The sequence below is a fragment of the Neolamprologus multifasciatus genome, chromosome 13 (assembly GCF_963576455.1).
Source record: "Neolamprologus multifasciatus chromosome 13, fNeoMul1.2, whole genome shotgun sequence".
NCBI classification, from domain to species: Eukaryota; Metazoa; Chordata; class Actinopteri; order Cichliformes; family Cichlidae; genus Neolamprologus; species Neolamprologus multifasciatus.
Genome location: NC_140451.1, coordinates 7,701,143 through 7,725,275, shown reverse-complemented (window position 1 = coordinate 7,725,275; position 24,133 = coordinate 7,701,143). Strand labels below are relative to the sequence as shown.

General features: G+C 43.6%; 2 protein-coding genes across 5 annotated transcripts in view; both read left to right on the top strand.

Annotated features, from left to right (window-relative positions):
- ttc7a (tetratricopeptide repeat domain 7A) overlaps positions 1 to 14,522 on the top strand; it is a 201,483-nt gene extending 186,961 nt beyond the window's left edge. The window contains exon 21 of the mRNA XM_085183504.1: positions 11,007 to 14,522. The gene's annotated coding sequence lies outside the window, so the exon portion shown is untranslated. The remainder of the gene's footprint in view (positions 1 to 11,006) is intronic.
- Positions 1 to 24,133, top strand: part of thada (THADA armadillo repeat containing) — a 122,491-nt gene that overhangs the window by 6,016 nt on the left and 92,342 nt on the right. For all 4 annotated transcript variants that reach the window (XR_014877744.1, XM_085183497.1, XM_085183498.1 and 1 more), the window contains 12 exons: positions 109 to 263; positions 338 to 493; positions 627 to 734; positions 820 to 943; positions 2,161 to 2,306; positions 2,433 to 2,661; positions 2,743 to 2,878; positions 2,972 to 3,108; positions 3,291 to 3,422; positions 3,721 to 3,881; positions 18,582 to 18,691; positions 23,131 to 23,263. Coding sequence is in view for 3 of the 4 variants with exons in the window: in XM_085183497.1 (XP_085039623.1) it covers positions 109 to 263; positions 338 to 493; positions 627 to 734; positions 820 to 943; positions 2,161 to 2,306; positions 2,433 to 2,661; positions 2,743 to 2,878; positions 2,972 to 3,108; positions 3,291 to 3,422; positions 3,721 to 3,881; positions 18,582 to 18,691; positions 23,131 to 23,263 (1,727 nt within the window). In the remaining variant the exon portion in view is untranslated. The remainder of the gene's footprint in view (positions 1 to 108; positions 264 to 337; positions 494 to 626; positions 735 to 819; positions 944 to 2,160; positions 2,307 to 2,432; positions 2,662 to 2,742; positions 2,879 to 2,971; positions 3,109 to 3,290; positions 3,423 to 3,720; positions 3,882 to 18,581; positions 18,692 to 23,130; positions 23,264 to 24,133) is intronic.

Here is a 24,133-nt window from a genome sequence, read left to right as displayed (position 1 = left end):
TTAATGTCTCTCAGCTTGACAAACTGTTATGAAGTCAAAGAGTATATTCTATTGCAGTCCCAAATAATAAGGCATAATGTTATTCTGCTATTTTGCTGTTCTTATTAGGTTCTGCTGGCAGCAGAGGAGCTCTAGGCGCTCTGATGACGTGCCTACGGGCAGCCAGGGCCCAGGGAGTCATACCGTCCACAGAGGGTGGTCTGTGGGGAGGACTAGTGCCGCTGTCGCTGCTCCAACAAGCTCTGATACACAAACATGATCAGGTAAGTCTGTCTGTGTCCTCAAAGCAGATGCAAGTGTTGCAAGTGTTCTTATGCATTCATCTCTCACTGTTCAGGTGAGGATGGATGCTTTGGGCTTGGTGTGTGAGAGCCATCGCAGCACAGAGGTTCTGACCTCACAGGAAATGGACCTGATCCGCCACTTCCTCCTGCCCAACCTCAACAGCCAGTCACCAGGCATCAGACAGCAAACAGTCAGCCTGCTAAAGAAGGTTAGCAGCCTTACACCTGAGGCTGTCTTTAATGTTTGGAAATGTTTTTGCTGAGCAGAGCAAGCTGTGGATTTACGTGGAGGAAAACATCGAAATCGGCACTTAATGAAACTTTGAATGTTCTGCTACACAGCTGCTCTGCAGGGTGAAGGACAGCACTCAGCTGCTGCAGAAGAGACTGAGCCAGAAGAGAGACCAGGAGGAGGGAGACACAGACCAACACACTCTACGTCAGTACAAGGTAAACCACACACTCAGTTGTTTTTTTTTGTTTTTTCCAATAGTGTTGATATTTTTGTCCAATGAATTTATTTGTCTTGTTGCAGGCGTTCCTGTGCTGGCTGTGTGAAAGGCTGCTGGAAGTTTTGCTCCCTGGAGCCTCTTTTTCTAAATGCCTTATGTCTCTGCATCTGCTGGGTCTGCTGGGTCAGCTCTTTAGCTTCGGCACTGGTACATCAGCTGCTCGCTAGTCACCGTTTTGACTAAATTGCTCACTACACTGAACTAAAACTTCACTGATGTGCAAATATGCTGTATTAGACTCCAAGGATTACATGCATGTTAATCAGGATTTGAGGCCTTATTTCAAGATCCCAAATAGTGTAGCTTTGCATGATTCAGAGTTCAAAATAATCCATATTATTCTAACTGGGCCTTGGTACAGCTTCTCTGTTCATCTGAAACCAGCTGTTTTAACTCCTCTCCCTCTAACTGAGCCGCCTTTGTAGACAGAAAGAAAGTTAGTGCTGTGCTTAGAGCTGAGAGGACCGTATAGGACAGGGTTTGGCAACCCTGGGCACTCGTGCCACACCTGGCACCCGTAGGGTTAATTGATGGCACGACACACAGTGAATTAATCTGAAAGGTGCATTAAAAAAAAAATGGCCGGGCCAGCGGTGCACATCGCAAATTAGCTCGCATAGACACATTAATTGTGCCGCTTCTTAATGACGGTATCTTAGCTAACAATTGGCTAAAAATCACTTAGCCTGCTGGTGAGAGAGATGTTGTTAGCTGGCAGTTTTTTTTCAAGCGATGTTGAAATTTCCAAATTCCAACATTTCAAAAGCTTCAGGAGCTTTCCGCTCAGCGCAGCATCGGCCCCGCGGAAATACATGGATACATCCGAAGACTCGAGACAGAATTCACAATGAGTTTTCTGGGCTTTCGGGCGTATGGACCAATGTTTTCTTTTCTGATCAAACCAGAAAGCTTTAATGATCAGCTGGATTTGTCTCGCATTAACTGGCTGAGTTAATGCGACATTGAAATGCAGCATTAAAACCTGGGCTATGTTGAACATGAGCGTTCATCATTCTAACAGTGTAAATATGAGAGAAATGAATGAAAACCAGAATGAGGCCCCTTAAAGTTCCTTATGGCTAAACTGCCATCTGAGACTCAACTTTTAATAAACTGTTTCAGGTGGTAAAACGGAAAGATGGTGGTGTTGAGCTCTGATATGCTGAAACAGTTTGGAGTCCAGAGCTGTGTTCAAGGACGCAGTAACAGTGATTCTTGGCACAATGCATGTATGTATGTGCCTGAACCAGCAGCTTGTCTGGTGCTGGCCAGCCTCTTTATTTTGATGCCAGCCTGGTGCTCCAGCTGCGTCAGCTGCATACTCTGCCTGTTGTCACTGACTGTCCCCTCCTGTGTTTTCTCAGAGCCTGATGTTTTCGCCCTCGGCGAAGTTGTGACCTCTACATATGCTCAGAACGTCCTCTTCTGTGTCGCCAGCAATTTCCTGGAAGTCAAACAGCTCGCCTCGTCGTTAATACAGCAGCTCCCACCATCAGCTGTTGGACTTGAGGTTCTGACACGCGTCTAAATAAAAGTTTCTGTTACTTCAAAAATACAAAAACTTTTTTTTCTTAGATTTTTGTAAATTTTGTTTTTGTTTAGTGCAGACATTGATCTCTGGTCTCTTTGTTTCCAGGTGCCCGAGAGGATGCGCTCCATTCTTCAGGCTGCTTTGGACCTTAGTACAAGCACCAAACCTTTTGACAGCGTTACAGCTGCCCACCTCCTCAACCTGCTGCTCCCCCAGCCACACCTGAGCCAGTCTTTGCTGCACTGCGCCCAGCAGCAGGGCCTCGATTACCAGCCTCTCTCCATACCAGCCCAGGCTTCTGATATGCTCATTTTGGAGCTCAACACTCTGGCAGGTGAGATCCACGTTTGCAGACCGGCCTCAGAATTTCGTGTGCATATAGCGTATGTTGAACTGTGCTGCTTTCTGTCCTCAGTGGTTCAGTTCTTGCTGCGCTGCCTGCAGTCTGAGGTGTCGAGGGCTGAGGCGTCTCTGTTGCAGGCAGCTGCTTCCTTTCCTCTCTATGGCAGAGCTCACTGCATCACTGCTGTCCTGCAGCATCTAAACACAGAGTAAGGACAAGAATTGCATCTACACAATATTCAAATTAGCCACGATCTCTTATCATGGGATAATTACATGTATATATGTGCGTGTGTGTTTAGGAGTTTGAGTCAGACTGAGCAGTGGAGATTTCTGGTGTCAGAGCTGATTGCTGTGTGCTACAGGATGTCTGATGTGGTCTCCCCTGTAGTCCAGAGCTCCTCTCCAGAAGGACTCATCCCCATGGATAATGACTCAGGTCTTCTTCTTTCTATATGCAGTATAACTACAAGTCTACACTGTAGAATTCATCAGGAAAACAGTTGCTGAAATTACAAGAACCCTGGAACACAAATAGAGAAACTGTTACATACATAACACAAAAATGACACTGAAATTAGATGAAAAAACTCCAGCTTGCCTTGTTTGTGTTTTGGACAGAGACCTCAGCAGGGTTGCAGAAGATCCTGCAGGAGATTCAGCCCAGGGACACCAACGACTTCTTCACCAGCGCCAGAGAGCTGGAGACACAGCAGGGGGACGATCACACACAGACCCCATCACTTGACACAGGTAATGTAAACATTTCCCTGGTATCTTGGCTCTTTAAGTGCAGTACCTGTGATCTCCTGGTGAGGGAAGTGTTTCATGTGGTAACTTTACATGATGCACAGTCTGGACCCTGCAAGTGCAACAAGTGCAACTTCACGGTCATAATGGAAACTGAATAGTGTTAATGTGTAACACGATCAAACAGAAATATTGAATTTGAGCACAGTATGAGACTTCCTGTTTCTACTGCATACAGAGGTTTAGTTTGCCACATTACTTAATAAGACAACCAAACCTTGCGTGCATGTGCTGGCTGTAGGTGGTGAGGGCTATAGGGTGACGGCTCAGATGGTGCTGGTGTGCTGCTGGCGGACAATGAAGGAAGTGGCCATGCTGCTCGGACAGCTGTGTCAGAGCCTGCCCCTGCACTACACCAATGACAACGTGTGCACGCACACCGGGCTCATCACAGAGCAACAGGTGAGACTCCAGACTAAACATACCAATGCATACACCCCTCGCATCCTACTACTGCATTTATCTCATACACAACAGAGGGTAGTTCAGCACGTTAGGTATATTACTGTTGTTGAAAATATGAAAATAAAATTGTATGTAAAACAATTGGATGTAAAACATCAAGTAATTGTTCATTTTAAGCTATAATTAATTATTAAGCTAGTTAAATGTGACAGTTTTCAAATGTTAGATGTTTTTAAGTTACATTACAAATCATTCAGACATTGTTAGTAATAATAGACCTTCCTGACTCTCAGTTGCAACCTGTGGAGTGATTTCTGTGTGATGCAGGTAGAATTTTTTGCATAAATTAAAAGCATGTCATGTTTCCTGAGTGAGTTCCCTTAATATCAGTCTGTCTGTTCCTGTCGGTGGAAATGAGGAACACTAGCTAACAGTAGCTTAGAATGAGTTAGTCACTGATTTGAACTCAGACCATGTATTCAAAAACAGACTTGAAATGAGGACAACCAAGCAAACATGCTGTGGTTCAGATTCAGTATTTTGCCAGCACAGGTGAGCAAATAAGCTAAGGTTAAACAGCTAGCTTCTACATTGAGTATCGAGCAATATATTTGTACTAGCAGGCGAGCTAACGTTAGCTGGCATTAGTCCTCCAGTTTCATCAGTCTGGCAAAACTGGAAGTTGACTGACATCAGGTGAGCATCCACGGAGGAGTGATTGGGTTTTCGGGATCAAATTCCATCATTCGTAATTATTTTATCACATCACGTGTTTTGTGCAATGTAGCTAATTTACAGCTAGCTTGCTAACTTTTGTTATAGACAGTAAATGATATAGAAGAGTGCACTCAGTAGTGTAGCATATTTGTACAGGGCACTGTTATCTCATTGTGCTAGCAGGCAAGCATGAGCTGTGAGCCACACAGTGCAAACTGGAGGTGTCATTACTAGCAGTGGATTTTTAGGAGTTATGCTGAGCGTGTGTAAAAGATAAGCTGGTAATAGTCTGGTATACTTTTCTAATAATCAGACTGTCCCTTTAAAAAAAAAAAAAACTAAGTCTGAGTACCACAGTGACCTGTTTGTATTCAAAGCCCCACATATCCCACTCGTCCGTATTAACATAATGCTCCATTGTTGTTCCAAACTACGTGAAACATTGAGTCAGACTGTTGCATCGTTACCAATTAGAACCAATGCACCTGGGTGCAATAACAGAAACAAGCTGTGGAAGTGGGAAAATATTAAGAGTCAGACAAACACTATCACCCAGTTTCCCAGACATGGATTAATTGTAGTCCTGGACTTGAAGAAAAATTCGGCTAAAAAAGACGAGGCTTAAGTCATGTCTGGGAAAACAAGACAAACCATGTGAGCTTCAGTCTTTTCATATTATTTCTTGCCAGTGAAAAATTAAATATTTCATACATTCACACACAGATTTTAAGCACAGCTTTTACCTTAAAAATTAACATTATGGGTCATGTTTTATAATTATTTTGTTTTATAAATATAAATCATGTTTTATGTTGGATTTTAGGCATAGATGCTGACTCAAATTAGTAGGGATGTTCCAAAGAACAAGAACTTATTGGTGACAGTCAGGGGCTGATTTTATGAATAAGTGAATAAATGTTAAACGGTCCAAAGTGAAAGGGGGGAAAAAACTGCTGCACGACTACAGCATGTAGATGTGGTCTGCAACGCTGGGTAGCACCTACATGCAAACAAGGCAGTTATCTTGCCAAAACCTTCAGTTTTTATTGTCACAATGATCTTTCAGAATTATCCAGACTGTGAATGTAGTGAAGACGAGCATTGATATTACTCAGTGCATCCCTACATGTCAGTATGAATTGCATAAACCTCTTAATCTATCTGTTGTAGTTAACCTGTAGAAGAAATGACATTTAAAATAGCATAAGCTCTGCTCCCTCCAGTGTATTAATTTTATGTCAGGGTCTGTGGATGTGTGTCACATCGTCCTCAAACACTGCTGTCACGTCTCAGCTCTGTCTTGTCCCTATTGCTTATGCTATATTTTGAAAGTATAGGATGACTAACGACCCTAACCAAGCTGTAACAGCTAAGCTTTGTTACTATAGGGTGCTGCCAAGGATAGGGCAGCCCTCTCTGTTATTACTGATTTCATACATTCTACAAAGACAAACGCCTGACCCGAATGTGGACTCTACTGGGGTCTCATGCGGGATCTAGAAAGCGAATAGTTATGTCTATAACTTTTGTTCCCTGAAGGAGAGGAACGCGGTACAACACATAAGTATGGGATATCACGCCCTCGTGTGTCCTGGCTGAAGAAACCTTTATTCATGCCTTTAAGGCAGATGACGTGTGATGACACGCGCACGGCCCCGCCTGCACATATAGCCGCTGTCATCACAGTAATCCCTCAGTTCGATAGCTGCTCTTCACCGAGCCAAACTGCTCAGTGGGGCCACCTTGTGTTGTACCTCGTTCCTCTCCTTCAGGGAACAGAAATTATAGACATAACTATTCGTTCCCTTTCAGTCAATTCACTCGGTACAACACATAAGTATGGGACATATATACACGCCCCACAGAGCAGCCACCGAACCGAAATCGGACCACCACATCCTTAGTGAGTGGTAGACCCAGCAGAAAGGACAGCATGAGCCACCGAAGGGGCTGTAACGTCCAACCAATAAAACTGCACAAAGGTGTGCGGTGATGCCCAACTAGTTGCCACACAAATATTAGCTACAGGCACCCCTTTAAAAAGAGCCCATGAGGTTGCCATCCCCCTGGTGGAATGAGCTCTCACCAGTGAGATAGCTTCTATAATCCAGTGGGACAGCCTCTGTTTGGACAGAGCTCTACCTCTATTTGGATTAACGAAGCAGACAAACAGCTGGTCACATAAACGCACATTCTGAGTGCGCTCAATGTAGGTGTGTAGCACACGCACTGGAGAAAGAGAATGCATCCTCTTCTGCTCCTCAGATGCAAAGGGAGGGGAGCAAAAGCTCAGCAACTCTAACTCCATTGAGCTATAAGATGCAGGCATGATCTTGGGAAAATAGGCAGCATTTGGACGCAATACGACCTTGTGGCCATCAGGAGAGAACTGTGTGCAGGAGGGATGCACAGACAGCGCATGAAGGTCACCCACTTGTTTTGCCGAAGCCAAAGCGAGAAGTAATGCAGTCTTATATGAAAGAAATATCATATCCACAGACTCAATGGGTTCAAACGGGGGGCTACAAATGGCCTCAAGCACCAAATACAAGTCCCAAGCAGGGACACTGGACTTAAGCACGGGCCTCAGCCGGCGAACTCCTTTCAGAAAACGTATGGCAAGGGGATGTGCACCAAGTGTCACCCCGTCAAAGCCAATATGACAAGCAGATATAGCTGCTAAATAAACCTTAATTGTCGAAAATGAAAGGCCCTTATCCAGCAGCTCCTGCAGGAATATCAAAACATCCACAATAGAGCACTGAAATGGGAGAGTGTGGCGGTCCTGTCACCATTGCTCGAAGACTCGCCATTTGTAAGCGTACAAGCCTCTAGTAGATGAGGCCCTAGCGCTCTGAATTGTCGCTATCACACTAGGTGGCAAACCCTTAGCAATCAAGTTTAACCTCTCAGCAGGTAAGCATGAAGGCGCCACAGATCTGGGCGCGGATGAAACACTTCTCCTCCTGCCTGAGAGAGGAGATCCCTGCGGAGAGGAAGCTGCTAAGGACTCGCTGCTGATTATCTCTGCATACCACGACCTTGTGGGCCACCAAGGGGCCACTAGAATCAGAGAAAGGGAATGCCGACGCACTCTCTCTAGAACTGGAGATATCATTTCCACTGGGGGAAATGCATACAGGAGCACGTCTGGCCATTGGTGCGCTACGCGTCCAAGCCCAAGGGTGCATCATGGTCGATTATGGAGAAGAACAGGGGGCAGTAAGTGGCAGTGGAAATGACAGTCTTCATTACAAAGCTTTCTTTGTTATGAATTAGCATACATGTTTTTATTGAACATTTGAAGAACTAGCAAAAAAACCAGAAACTCTGGTAGAGGACATAAAGTCAGAGATAGAAACAACAAGGAGCAGGTGCATCTAGTACAGGTAGAGCTGCTGCAAAAACCCACAGAGCCCAGCAGCCAGCGCAACAAATTCTGGATCCTTTGCTTTTAATTAGCAGTTAGCATTAGCAGCACATCCTGCGTCTGATGTGAAAGGACTTTTATGCTGCGCACTGTGACTCACAGCAATGGTCCCGGGTCAGCTCTGACTTTGTGTTAAACTAATCCTAAAGTAATAATGGTATTTCTAACCACTGACATACCATAACTTTATCCTTTCAACAGCTGCTGAAAGTTAGGTGACCTAACTGCTATCGGATATTTATATAGAGATCCTCCAGCTTCAAACTGTATTACCCTTCAAGGACCTGCAGTTCAAAAAAGTGCCCCTCCAACAGCCAAACCCATCTGTTCTCTGATTGGATTGTTACATTTGTGATTGTCATGACATTGACCAATCAGATGAAAGGAAGAAAAATAGGGTCAAAATTCGTACTTGTAACTTGCAGGGTTTTTTTGGGCTAAGTCCACACGCAAATCTTTTTTACACACACAAATCTTTTTTACGCACACACAAATTCTTTTTACACATACAAATCTTTTTTACACACACACAAATCTTTTTTACACATACAAAACCGATTTACAAGTACAAAATATTTATGACTACATTTTGAGTCCATACAACAGACCGGCAACGCATGTCAACGGACCGGTAACCCATGGCAAAGCATGCCGACGCATGGCAACGGACCAATAACCCATGGCAACGCATGTCGACGCATGGCAACGCATGGCAACGGACCGTAACCCATGGCAACGGACCGTAACCCATGGCAATGGACCGTAACCCATGGCAACGGACCGGTAACCCATGTCGACGCATGGCAACGGACCGGTAACCCATGGCAACGCATGCCGACGCATGGCAACGGACCGGTAACCCATGGCAACGCATGCCGACGCATGGCAACGGACCGCAACGCATGGCAACGGACCGCAACGCATGGCAACGGACCGCAACGCATGGCAACGGACCGGTCCTCTGCCGACTGGCAAGAGACCGGCGCCCACTACTGAAGTGGGCCATGGAACCAGTAACGGTTCGCAGCACCCACGTACAGAGGGCGCAAGCGCGCCACTGAGGGAAGTGAGCAGCCAGCCGGCTGACCTGCAGCACCGTCGGCGGGCGTTGTCTGCATCACCTGCCTGACCTGGCTCATTCTGCCTGCAGGCTGAGCATTTGTGATTGTTTGAGAATAAACAACACTCTTTTGATTGTAACATGGAAACATGTACATTCATACATTTTGTTGGAGGCACCTTTTCTGGAGCACAACAATGAAAAATAGCGGGAACACTCAATGTGGTCACCTGAACATTTAACACACCTAAACAGGGAGTTACCTGAGGCAGGGGTTTTGTACTTGGGAGACAGGGTGTCAGGAAAGTGCAGCGCCTCCTGGGGCTGACAACCTGAACAAAACTTAAGCGGCACCTCTTGGGCGGCAACAGAGGGGTAAAAGCAGCGTCTCCCTGCTGCTGGATCCCTTCTCCACTTGAAACCACAGCTAGGAGGGCCGGGACGAAGCCGGGGCTCCAGAATCGGAAAGGAGAGGGTCATGCCGTGCGACAGCCGAGCGTCCCAGCACTTTTTCCACAAACGTCACCTGTCTTTCCAGGGTTGAGCGCCGGAGCTGGAGGAAAAACGCACAGGCTTCGAGCTCTGTCAACGCTCTCCTAGCGTGGACGATCCCCAGGCAGACAGGGCAGGCATCGTGCTGGTCGCTGTCGTGCAAAGACAAACCGCATCCCCGAGCACAGGGGCGAACAGAAGATTTCTGCTTTGCTCGCTTCGGTTTGGAGTCCATTCCAAAACGCAAAGCGAAATGCTGCACAGGAAAAACTTGAAATTAGCGCTCCGCAGGCAGCCTACACACCAACTGTGCGGTGGAGGCTAACACCAACAGGGGCAGTTAAGCTAAGTTCAAGTCGGCAGACAACGGAGCTAACTAGCAGCAGCTAGCTAGCCCAACTCAGCAGAGGTGTTCTCAGCGAGGTGAAGAGCGTAAGAACTGAGGGATGACTGTGATGACAGCGGCTATATGTGCAGGCGGGGCCGTTCGCGTGTCATCACACATCATCTGCTTTAAAGGCGTGAATAAAGGTTTCTTCCGCCAGGACACGCGAGGGCGTGATATTCCATACTTATGTGTTGTACCAAGTGAATCAACTGAAAGGGAACTGTTTACACTCTGCTATCCCAGCACGAGTTCTTTGCAAAAAAGAGAAAGAAAGGAAAACAGTGTACAGTTATACAGTTTATGTGTGTATATTGTAAATTCTGTAGAAAGGAATGCTGTGTGTGTGTGTGTGTGTGAGACCCCCACAGCAGGAGGTCCTTCAATTAGCATCCGCCCTCGTTAGCACTGCGCTTTCATTTGAGGCCCAATCCTGCTGGTTTAACGGCCACGACGCCTCTCCCTTTCCACTGCATTCTTTCCAAATCACTTCCACCACCAGCAGGAAAAGACAGAGCACTGCAAACAACCACACACACACACACACACACACACACACACACACACACACACACACACACACACACACACACACACACACACAGACAAACAAACACACAGGAATAGTTGTCTGAGTGTTTCAGCATGTGAGCGTCCATAATAACAACGGTACCAGACATAGGCTGTGTTTGTCTTTGTAGGGGGTAATGAGTGTGTGTTTGCTTGTTGACAGTGTATTTACACTGAGAGAGAAAGCAGGAAGGATCAGAGGCTATTATGTGCTGAATGGGTGGTTTTTCTTTGTTTTGGATTGCAGGTTAACCTGCAGCATCTTGAGCAGTGTTGGCCAACAATTACGTACAATCTGTGGCACATACTGTGTGTTCTGAAGCAGCTTGTGGATTTCACACTTTGGTTCTATTTGTACTTTTTTTCTGATTCATATGCTTCATGATGCTTTCGCAACTCTGTGAGATTCTGCAATGTTTTTCTTTTTATTGTTGTAACATTGATTTTAAATCTAGGCGATGTGAGAAGCGTGTAGATCAGCGGTCCCCAACCTTTTTTGCGCCACGGACCGGTTTGTGCCCGACAATATTTTCACGGACCGGCCTTTAAGGTGTTGCGGATAAATACAACAAAATAAAACTAGTACCGGTACCGAAAAAAAGAAGATCCAAGTCATCCCAAAGGAAAAATCTGACATTTGGAAAATGTTTTTTGTGCTGTTGTCGTTCAAAATTTCATCTGTAAATTAAATCCTCTGTGTAAGATGGGATTTGTATAATGGTGGTAGATGGTCAGGTCAGAAATGGGCATAAAAATGAAGAAAAGATGGTGAGTTTATATATAAAATCTTGTAAATGAAGGATTTGGATACAGTTTTTGCCAAATCATGTGCCATAAAGTAAAATCCATTTGCAGATTTGAATGTGGCACATTGCAAGTTTTTCGATCCTATTTCTTTTAAAGAATAGATACAAAAAATCTCATCACTAAAATTGACTGGGTGCTGATGTCACAGCCACAGATGTCACATTATCTGATGAGATAACAGGTGATGATGTCATTCTGTATGGCTTATTTAAGCAGTTATTTAACAAACGTAGGCAGACAAGGAAAATCTGAACTTGAGCTCTTTTATCTTCATTCAGTTGTCATCAGTTTCACACTGTGCGTGTCTGTGTGTGTGTGTGTGTGTGTATACATCGATAGTGAATCTGTTCACATTGACAGACAGTAGGATGATTGTGAAAGGGTTTGGGAAGTTGGATCTGCTGAAGTCTCTGCGTACAAAGTCTTGCTGCCCTACCGCAGTGATGACATGCATGTGTGTAGTGTTTGTGTGACCGAAACACAACTCCTTCCAAAAACGTGTGTGAGCTCGACACCTCCTGTGGTCCTCACCAGCATCCTGTGTGACATCCTTGTTGGCCTGGCTAGCAGCTCTGCACTGTTGTTGTGGGTGAAACCATGGCAACAAGAGCAGCTGGCAGTGATGCTGTAATTTCTTTTAATTCCTTTCCAATTTATTTTTATGTTTAAGCGTTTAGGTTGAGACCTTTCCAACTTTCTCGAGTTTTTCAAGATGACAAACATTTTTCTTTCTGTTTCTGCTGCTCTGTACAGTCACTTCAGAAAGTCTTTACATTGTAAAGTTCACATTTTTTTCCCATCTCACATTTCAAATTATTTAATATTTTGAGTGTTAAGATATATTTCAAAATACCAAAAGGTGAATGTAATTTAGAAGCTGTTTGTCAATCAGCCTTATACAGCTGAAATAGAAGAACATGTTATTTACTATCAGACCAAAAAAGGAGAAACAGGCCAAGTCAAAAACCACTACAGCCTATTCACCATTCACCGCTTTGGTGAGGGAGGCAACTTTAGCCGAAACGCTGGTAGTTTGGTACATTTACCCTGATTTATGGCTATTTTTATCATAGGTGTCCTAATATGCGGTGTGAACTGGTGAGTTTGTATACACACAATTCACCCTTTTCTAAACTATGTGTAATCAATTGAGCTTGTCACATGTGGCCCCCAGTCACGTTATGAAAGCAAACAGGAAATGCCCGACTACAACAGCAACATCTAAGGGTTTGAATGCTTGTGTAAATGAAAGAGTCCAAATTTTTTTTTTTTTTTATGTTAAAAAAATTGAGTGTAGACTTGAATGTCATCCTTATCCATTCAAAATTAAATCTACAACACCTGAAAGTTTGCAATAAGAGGTGTGTGTGTGTGTGTTTGACACAGACCACCGAAGTAGCTGGTCAGCTGGAGTTTGACAGCATATTTGGCATAGCTGGGAGCTCAGAGCACTGGTTACAAAGAGGAGGCAGACCATGTGTTTGGCCTGCTCTGCGTCTGAGAGGGAAACACACCCACATCCTTCGACAGGCAGAGAGGCATGCACGCACAATCTCACACACACACTGAATGCATTGTCTGACATCTCCATATATTTGCTCTCATGTACATAATATTTACTTTGCAATGCTTTATTTGAAAATCTAAGTTCTAAAAATAAAAGAGTTCCTCCACAGAGTTTCCCACAATGGAATAAAAATATACGCTTTAAAACCACCTTTACCTGTCAAAGGTGGTGTGGGGTCCTGAGTTTCATTTTAGGGCTTCCTAAAGAATGAATATGGACTACACTTTAACAAAGGGACAGGAAGAGATCCCACAACTTTGCTTACAGTGGGGCAAAACAGTATTTAGTCAGCCACCAGTTGTGCAAGTTCTCCTGCTTAAAAAGATGAGAGGCCTGTAATTTTCATCATAGCTATACCTCAACTATGAGAGACAAAATGAGAAGAAAAATAATCCAGAGAAATCATATTGTCTGGTTTTTAAAGAATTATTTTGCAAATTATTGTGGAAAATAAGTATTTGGTCAATAACAAAAGTTCATCTCAATACTTTGTTATATACCCTTTGTTGGCAATGACAGAGGTCTTCACACACTGTTGCTGGTATTTTGGCCCATTCCTCCATGCAGATCTCCTCTAGAACAGTGATGTTTGTGTTGCCCAGCCCAAAGAATTTCACCTCCCTCCAAAGATTTATCCTATGGGGTTGAGATCTGGAGACTGGCTAGGCCACTCCAGGACCTTGAAATGCTTCTTATGAAGCCACTCCTTCATTACCCGGGCGGTGTGTTTGGGATCATTGTCATGCTGAAAGATCCAGCCACGTTTCATCTTCAATGCCCTTGCTGATGGAAAGAGGTTTTCATTCAAAATCTCACGATACATGGCTCCATTCATTCTTTCCTCTACACAGATCAGTCATCTTGGTCCCAGCCGCAAACCACCCCCATGCTTCACAGTAGGTATTGTGTTCTTTGGATGCAACTCAGCATTATTTCTCCTCCAAACACAACAAGTAGAGTTTTTACCCCAATTTTCTGTTTTGGTTTCATCTGACCATCTGGCATTCTCCCAATCCTCTTCTGGATCATCCAGATCCTCTCTAGCAAACTTCAGACAGGCCTGGAAATGTACTGGCTTAAGCATGGGACACATCTGGCCTGGCGGCGTAGTGTGTTACTGATGGTAGCCTTAGTTACTTTGGTCCCAGCTCTCTGCAGGTCATTCAGTAGGTCCCCCTGTGTGGTTCTGAGACTTTTGCTCACCGTTCTTGTCTTCATTTTGACCCCACGGGGTGAGATCTTGCATGGAGCCCCACATTGAGGGAGATTATCAGTGGTCTTATGTCTTCTAACTGCTTCCACAGTTGATTTCTTCTCACCACGCTGCTTAACTATTGCAGATTCAGTCTTCCCAGCCTGGTGCAGGTCTCCCAATTTTGTTTCTGGTGTCCTTTGACAGCTCTTTGGTCTTGGCCGTAGTGGAGTGTGACTGTTTGAGGTTGTGGACAGGTGTCTTTTATACTGATAACGAGTTCAAACAGGTGCCATTAATACAGGTAACAAGTGGAGGACAGAGGAGCATCTTACAGAAGAAGTTACAGGTCTGCGAGAGCCAGAAATCTTGCTTGTTTGTAGGTGACCAAATACTTATTTTCCACCATAATTTGCAATTACATTCTTTAAAAATCAGACAATGTGATTTTTCTGGATTTTGTTTTTTTCTCATTTTGTCTGTAATAGTTGAGGTATAGCTATGATAAAACTTACAGGCCTCTCTCATCTTTGCACAATTGGTGGCTGACTAAATACTGTACCAAGAAATAAAACCACTGATTGTCAACTTTTTGCTTTTCCTAATCTTGTCAGATATGTACTGTAGAAGTCACAATGATTATGCTGCGAACTTAAACTCTTTTATTAAAACAACATTTGATTGTTGCGCAGATGGATTTTCTGTCAATACAAGCAAAACTAGTGCTGAGCAGAAAATGTCAACATCATATTTTGTTGATTGGACACAGACTGAAATGTTTGGATGGTTGCCGAGTTAGTACAAGATACAACGTTAGTTACATCGTTTGCAGTAAGCAGTTATATAAAATTAATCACTGCAAACATTCCAGCCTATGGAGCATTGTTGATTTCACATCGACAGCTTTTTCAAACAAAATGGTAGAAAATGTATGTTTCACAATAAAATAAGAAAGAAACCGATCACTGCATCAGTCTCCTAGCTGCTTTGCCAAATGGGAAGAACTTTCTCCCTGAAAAGCATGAGAGCATGGTTTGCATGTTGTTTTTGCAAATCAGTTATCACCCATTGGGCTTATAACCAAGGTGTACAAAAGAGCTTCACGTCACCTCTAAATGTAGATGAACTACAGCAGCAGAAGACCACTCAGTGTGGTCTTCTGCTGCTGTACCTTCTTACTGCACACGTCCTTAAAGGCAGTATTTATGTGAGCCAGAAGCTGCAGACTGCTCTCACACTCCCTTTCAGACTTGTTTTAACTATGGATCTGTAGGTCAGTGAAACAGGATATCATTAATATGGTCATCCCAAGCACGCAGCTGTGGTTGTGAATGCAAAAGCGCCACCCACCTGTTGTTTAGACCATCTGATTGTAAGTGACAGCCAATCAAAAGAAAGCAGGCTAAAAGGAAGAAGAGCTTTGGGTGCCTAGAAAAGCGCTATATAAATGCAATCCATTATTATTATTATTATTATTATTATTATTATTATTATTAAGAGTTGTCGCAGATAAAGTCTAAGAACATGGAGTTGGAAATGAGCATAATAGATTTTATAGAAATGTATCAATACTTGTGAAAGGAACGTTGTTATTGGTAAAGTGTCAAATGCAATGGAAAGAAAAATACAAGATTCAAAAGAAGAAAAGTATGAGAGATTTAAAAATAATAATAATTGTGATGTGCAGTAGAGAGTTATTAATATAAAGAATTATGTGCAGTATATAGTGTGCTATATTAAATGTGTGGGGTCTTGCAGGAATGATTAGCTCGTGCTCTTCAGTCCTTTCTTTAAGCAGCAGAGAGTCCAGAGGGAGATTGGTATGAGGACTTACTGAGACATGTAGTAAAGACAAAAACAAAAAATAATTCACTGAAACTGAGCAGTGGCAGCAGCAACAACAAACATGGTGAGAGTGCTGGCTAACCCGGGGCCATCGGGGGAGAAGTTAGCTATTTGGGTCACTGTCACGGCCGAGCCATACATGTAATTAGACTTGAGAAACTTCTCTCTCCGCACATGGAAGTTTTTTCTGGGAAACGGGCTAGGCTGCAAACAGGAAGTTGACATCTAAATAAAGTGCACCCCCCCTTTGCCCCCTCCTGCCCCGCGCAGGAAGCTTGCTCGGCCCTTTTTAAACAGTTACACAGACGGGAACCTTCGAAAGGGAAGCTTTAAATAGGCGAAGCCGCGGCCCGGCTCGGCCCAGCTCAGCACCGCAGCGGTCTGGGCCCCGGCAGCAAGGGACCATCTTAACAGTGACTGTCGCTGCCATTTTTACCCCGGTGAGGTCAGGCCTGTCCTGGGAGTCCACTCTGGCCACCAGTGTGATAAGTCATTGGGCTTGGTAGGCTGTGGTTTACACAGTCCATACTTTGGTGTCCAAGTTAGTCCACTTTAGGTCTGCAGGGTCAGTTGAGTTTATTGACCAGTCATGTGGTCAGAAACGGGCTGTCTAAGCCTTTCATCTTTGCCGCAATTATTATCTTTGTATGATTTTCATGTTGCACATAGTTTTAATTCACGTGCAGCATTTTTGTTTCATCGCAGTCTCCTGCTGTTTTTCCTCTTACAGACCAGCTTCATGCATCATTTTCTCTTCCTTCAGTGACATCAGGGCTCGTGGCTGAAGTTTACAGTGACTGGCATATTTCTGGTTCATGTGTGGGTCTGAGTCTGTGTTAGTTTAGATGTTGTGTCTAACCCTACATCCCCTAAGGGGCTGTTGGGATTTATTTTTTTTTCTCTTTTTACACGGGGTATTTTCTTTCTTTCTTTCTTTCTTTTTTTTTATGTTTGTGCTTTTGGTCCTCGCCACCCCTCCCTGTGCCCTCCATGCCACCCCTGACTAAGTCGGGGCCTGGCTGCCTCTGTGGTGGCGGTGATACCACAGCCTTAATGACAGGGCCGTGGAGCTCTGCGTCCGCCTCGCCCTGCCGCCTCACCTGCAACACACTCGCCAGTTTACACACTGCTGCAGGAACAGCACCGACTTGTGTGTGTGTGTGTGTGTGTATAGTTAGAATAATGCTGCTAACACTATTACTAACTGGATGGTTTTACTGACAGTGGCCATTATGTGGATGTCTCAGCATCCTTATTTGAACACACTTGTCACGCTACTGACATGCCGCTCTCACGCTTGACGAGCAGAGTGCTCCCTGGCTGAAAACTAAGTGGTGTCTCTAAAACAAGAGTGCAGCCAGTGTTGCAGCTTTGCCAAGCAGAGGAAAGTCTAAAGTGGGATTAGGTAATGTAGCGAAGAACCATCTTTTGTACACCATGCTGCTTTTTTCCTTCAGCTGGAAGCTGCGAGGCTCTGAGTAATTGTCTAAATGACCAAGCTGGTTATCCAAATGGTTCATTTTACCACCATTCAATGAGCCACGAGTGGAATTGTGTCATTTTCAAGGGTGGAGTGTGGTGGGTGGGTAATTGTTTTGAAATTGTATTGAGTTTATTGGATGTATTTAGACATAATTGCTCGACTTTAAAGGGTGATTCATGCGCTGACAAAGACAAAGTCCACTGTGGTGGATTCACTCAGATCTAAATGCTTCATTGTTTCAATGAAAGATAAAACGTAGCACACTAGAACTAACATGACACCGTCTCTGTGGGAACCTCCAACTACAGCGAGCCACTTGGTGAATCTGTTTGCAATAAGTTGACCAACAGCTTTTTTTTCTTTTTCAATAAATGTGTTTTCTGTTTCTTTCAGATATGCAACAACTCTTTAAGTTACACTTTGACATCCGACTCATCAGTTAATTCCACTCTCAGATGTCAAATCTTCTGTTCATCCAGTTTTGAGTAATATGAATGCGTTTGAAGCGGACTTGAACGTGACGTTACGTATTTTTACAAGTACATCAAAATATCCTACAAGTACATTTTTCCTTTCAAGTACTAAAATGAATACAAAAGCGCTCAAATTGCAAGTATTATAATGAATAGAACCTGCTCCTGTGAAATCCATGGTTACTTTGCATTTCTTCTGTTGGTGCTGTATATTGTTAAAGCCTTCCATAGACAGACATGTAGCCAAAGATGAAAGCAACACATCTACAAGTCGGAATATTCTGGATAATGTCACAACATCCCACATTGACACAACAGTTGTTTTGTGAACCAAAGTGTAACAACCCTGCTTCCAGGCCTTTTCCATATAGACCTGTGATTAAAAGCTAGCGCTGCTACTGTATGATTGTTGAACATGAAGGCAAATCTTGGCCCTGCAGGCCTCCAGTTGAGAAAACAGGATCTGCTGCACTAGCTCGTGGCCTGGCCTTGTTAAGGTTGCATCACTGGGTGCATATAGCATGACTTATGTCATTTTGACCCTTTGAAACTGGCATAATTGACTTCAGTTGGAGAGTGCAGCAGGAGGAAAGTTATGTGAACACACACAGCCACACAGTTCACCTCTTATAGTTCAGCTGCTGATCTCCTTTCTTTCTCTCTCTCTGTGTTGCAGGTGGAGGGGGTAGGCCTGTACTTCCGTCAGCAGCTCCTGCAGTCCCGTCATCGTGGCGCCTTCGAACTGGCTTATGTGGGCTTTGTACGCCTCACAGACATGTTGTGCAGGTGCGTATGTGTCTGTGTTCACATTCAGCATAAAGGGACTGAAAGGTGATACTGTTGGACGGCCATGGGCATTAGCTTCCATCACGACAGTGAGTGTCCCTGTGCCTTGTAATTAGCAGTAGGCAAGCCCACTCAGTAATGTTCTTCAGATATAATCCACTCTAAATAAATCAAGGCTGGATAATTGGATTTATTTCTAATCTGCTGCCCTCTGGATGGCCAGCAGAAAGTCATGGGTGTGAAAGAACTGAACTGCTGGTGACAGAGAAAACCCACGCTGGCACAGGGCGAACATGCAAGCCTCTGACGATCTCATTAAAAGAAACATGCAGCTCCTTTAAAGTGGAGTCAGACTGTTAAATACCCTTTAATGGTCAAACACATTAAATCATGGACAGCATGAAAATCTTGGAGAGACATCTCTGATGTTTTGGGGTGTATGAGTGCCCGTCCATCCGTCCACTTTTTTTGGGTTACCTAATCAAGCCTATCCCAGCTGGTGTAGGGTGAGAGGCGGGACACGACCCTGGACAGGTCGCCACTCTGTCACATCTGTAGCCAGTTTAGAATCATCAGTTAACCTAACCCTACTAAACTGCATGTCCCCATTTGTGCACATGTTGTGGGTAATTTGTAGACGTGTAAAGGCACCAGGGACATGGATAGGTTTTTGAGCAAAGTACGCTGCAATCCAGACAACGTCAGGGAAGTCTTTCCTCATTTCAGCCAAACGTTCTGCACGTAACAAAACTGCAGGAAAAGATTCGGTCCCTTATGAAACAGAACATATGATAAAGGAGGTCCCGAAGTCCTACATCAAACAAAAACATCTCAGCTTCAGCTTGCAAATTCTTGAAATGGTAACTACAACTTATAGACTGAAAGATTAATCGATCTCAAACAAAAACAGAAAAGTGAAACTCATAGCTCATAACATTTTCAGACTTTTTCTTTGAAAACCAACATTTTGCAAAACACTACTTTGCAGTATGAGAAAAGAAAATGACAGTTTTCCTGCACTTAAATTGCTCAGTGAAGAGCAATAGCCTGGTTTGGCCTCAGTGCCAGGGTGCTGCCAGCGTTATACTTGGCTGGAGTGACATATGACGCCAAAGTCCTCATCACCTGTGCTATTCATAGAAATAATCTCTCTATTATTCTCCCGAGGAGGAAGAAAATATTTGTTTTAATTCTAAACGACATGAAAGAATTTCTCACTTTCATGTACCTCCCAGTTTTCCTCAATGGTGGGTTGTGGAAAACGTCTTTAGCCCTGCGGCGGGTCACCAACCACAAAACCGTCACAACAGTGTTGACTTTGAACCACCCAGTGCTGAGCAGTTAAAACAAAACTCACTTGTTTTGTTCTTGTGTAGAAACCAGGCTCTCTGTGCGTTGTGTAACATTTTAGCGGTCGTGTGTAGGAGTACCGGGGAGTGTGTGCGTCCTGCCCCTGGCTTGTGTGGATGCGAGTGTGTGTTTCCATGAGGGAAAGAGCAATGTGTGGATGGTATGCAGGCTGTGTGCTGGGTTATGGGGTGTTGATTGCGGGGTGCTTAACCGCAGCCTTTTGATGCTCTGCCTCGGGATCTGGCTTTGGTGTGTTCCACTGTGTTTGCACTCTTTCACTCTGTCTCTTTGTCTCTCTCTCCATTCTTCTCAGTTTTCTCTTTCATTCACTCTTTCCGTTTATCTTCACTTTCTCCTTTCTGTTTCTTTTTGACTAAATTCTTTGGTTATACAAGTGAATTTCTATCTGCAGTTGTTTATAGCTGTGGTTTCCATTTTTGTCCTGAGACATGCCCCCAGCAGTGCTGTCAGATGAACTCATTTACCCCTTAATCAACACCACCGTTCGTGCAAAAGGCACAAATAAATGAGTCCCATAAAAAGCTGCGTTTGTAACAGAAGTGGAGAAACTTAATGTTGTTCTACTAATAACAGCGTAATTTTGCGGTAAAACAAATATAGTTAATGTCAGTTCATGTCGAATGTCATGTCTTAATAGTCATGTCTTTCAGTAGCTTTCTTTCTAAGGTCCGCAGACAGTCTTGAGACCATCTCTCATAATAATATTTGCAGCTCTTTATTGAAGGGCCATATAGATGCATGGAAATACAGTATATAAGGCAAAAACACCATTTATACAGTTATAACAAGCTTGAAAGTCAATATTTGGCATGACCAACTTTACTTTTTTGCACACCTGAACTCTCTTAGGCAAACATTATTGTCATTTCTTTAAGAAGTCTTCAGGAGTAGTTCTGCAGGCTTTTTGAAGGACATCCAAAGCTTTTCTTTGGACGTTGGCTGCCATTTGGCCCATTCTCTGTAAAGATGGTCCCACACATGTTGAGGGGAGAGGCCCGTCCTTAATTGGTGTTGGTTGTTGGTGTGTTTGTTTGGGATCACTGATCACTGATGATCAAAAATGAAGTGAATCATTTTAGATACTTTAACCATCTACTTTTTTGCTTTTGGCTGTTGTCAATCCCAACCAGAAGTTTAAAACCTCTTGAAAAATTGCAAAAAATTCAGTTTTGCTTAGTTGGAATTTAACAAGGTTCCAAGCAGAGCTTCGACATGCAACAAGAAGAAATGGGAGTGAGACAAAACGTTTTTTTGAGCATGCAATTTATTGAAAATGATGGTTAAACTGAAACAGGCTGTTTTACAGCTGATCAAAAGTTTAGGACCCCGTGCCTTTTAAAGGTCGAATCTGTGCAAAAATGTGGATTCATTGTCATTTTCTGTCAGGTAGTCACTGTCATGACATTCTGATGGCAAAGGCAAAAAAACATTTCCTTTTTGAACGTGGTCGGGTTGTTGAACTGCATAAGCAGGGCCTCTCGCAGCGCGCCATCCTGGGACACAATCCTGGGAAGCAGTAAGACAGTCATTTGGAATTTCTTAAATGATCCCGAGGGTTTTGGAACCAAAAAGTCAAGTGAAAGACCCAAAAAACTTCACCAGCACTGAGCCGGAGGATCCAGTTGGCTGTCCGCCAAGACACTGGACGATCCTCGACCCAAATTAAGGCGATTACTGGTGCCGACTGCAGCCCCATAACCATCGGACGGCATCTGAAACTGAAGGGTTTAAAAAACCAAAAATGTTCTCAAAGGCCTCGTCTCCTTGGATGCTACAGAACTGACCGTTTGGACTTTGAGCACCAAACATGGGAAATTGAAAGGTGGAAGAAAGTTTTCTTCTCTGATGGTTTCCAACGTTACTGACATGACAAGCAGATCCCACCTGAGATTTTTTTACGCGTCACAGTGGAGGCGGCGCCACAATGGTCTGGGGTGCTTTTTCCTTCAGTGGAACAACGGAGCTTCAGGAGGTGCAGGGGCGTCAAACGGCCACTGGCTCTGTCCAGATGTTGCAGAGAGCGTCCCTCGTGATTTATTATATGATATGATTTTTTTGCCATTTTTTCACATTGTCTTAAACTTTTGATTGGGAATGTTTTTCTCACTTATACAATTTTTTTGCACCAATTTTATTTTGCATTTTAGCTATTTATCTTTTACTGACAAAGCCACTTACGCTAACACTTGTGACCATTTTCCTCCTTTTAGCTGTTTTCACCATTAACATTTTTTGAGATACTATTTGAACATTTATTCATTGCTTTTTTACTTTGTCAATAATTAAGCTAACTATTTTTGTACATTTACTTTTAGCTGCTTCACCAGTGTATATTTTAAGTTATATATTTTAACATTTATTCAAAACCTTTTACTTTAACTATTTATTGATTATTTACAGCTGCCTGCGTATAAAAAGAAAGTGTCTGTTAGCTTGCTGGCTCAGCTAGCCGGTTATTTTAGCAAACTGTTTCAGTGTCTGTGTTCACTCTTATTTGCAACAAGTGCTGTGTACTGCTCTGTTCAACATGTGGCTGTTTTTATACATATTTTTTATATTGACTACTTTAATACCAGCAGTATACTGGGAAGGAACATCTGGATACAAGTACTCTGAAAGAGAAAACTGGATTTCAGTACGCATTCACTGCATGATGATGTTTGTGCCCTCACTGTGAGGCTGTATTATGCATCAGTACTACATCTTTACTCTTTCCCCCAAATGTCATTGTTTTAATTTGCCCTCTCTGCTTATTTGGCTTTTGTTAAACAGCTGTTTGTTACAGATCAGCGTGTGTCCACCAGAGCTGCTTCATAGATGATCAGTTTGAAACTGCAGTTTTTTGGCACTTGAAACAAAAACCCCAAAACCTACTCTGGGGTCTGTCTGATTGTCAGTGGGGTTTTTAACATGCGAACATGTATCCAGGTTTGATGAGAGTGGCCTGTTTTGGTTTTGTGTATATGGAAAATGATGAGTATGACTTTCCAGTGCACAGGGAAACTTAAAAGATTTCAGTCTTTGTTGCTTACGTCCATGTCATTGTTTTGTGTGTGTTTGTGTATAAGGAGTGGAAGTGAGGCCCTGCAGCAGCTTCCTGCTCGCTGGCTTTCTGAGGTTCTGGAAGAGGTCAAATCCAGCAACCCATCATCTAAGCTGTGCGCCACGCGACGAAGTGCTGGAATACCTTTCTACATCCAGGTGTGTAAGCAATATTTTTAAAGTTATAAACAGAACAAATGGGCTAAAAGATGATGCAAAGGGTGCTTGTAAGGTTTCAGATTTGTTGCTGGACTTGCTATTGACTCTAAGTGTTGGCAAGAGCCTAATGTTTAAATTTCCGACACTTCAGAAACCACAGGCTTGTCAGTAAACATCACATTCCTGTGACTTAGCTGCTGCAGAGTGTGCGGTAGAGTGGTGGTCATGTTGGTGGTCACACCAATTTCTCCATGAGTATAACTCTCTCAGGACACAGTGACCCTTTGTTGCAGCTGATTGCTTCTCTTGTTTCATCTGATAAAACTTCCAGATTTAAAAAAAAAAAAAAAAGTGTCACTGCCAACTGCAGCGGTCATCCCGAAGACGAAACGAGGACCATAAGCAGTAACCATTTGGTCAAAATTAGGGTTTTGCAATAGAAACCCTGTGTGTTTTTGTTCCTGTTTACTCCCAAAAGTAGCGCAATAAGCAGTTCTTGGCATACCGGTGAAGCACTCGTGCTGGAAGAACACTCTGTTTCCTAATCTAGCCATCTTTTTTTTCCCCTCACGTACAACACACACACACACACACACACTCACTGTCTGGTTGTCCCTCCCGTCAGTAGTCCCACAAATTACTAACACTGTGTTAGTCTCTGACTCTTATTTAGTCTCAGCTCGCGTCTTCACTTCCTTTGATTCCTAATATCGAAACTAGACATGACTGAGGGGATGTTATCAGCAGTCATTTTGAAGCGGCTTACTCTTCTTTTGTGGTTTTGGTCAGACAGCCGCGTCGGTGATGTCACTGACTCTCTTGTTTTCGTGTGTGTGAGGCACGTGCGCCTCGTAGCTTGATTGAACGGGA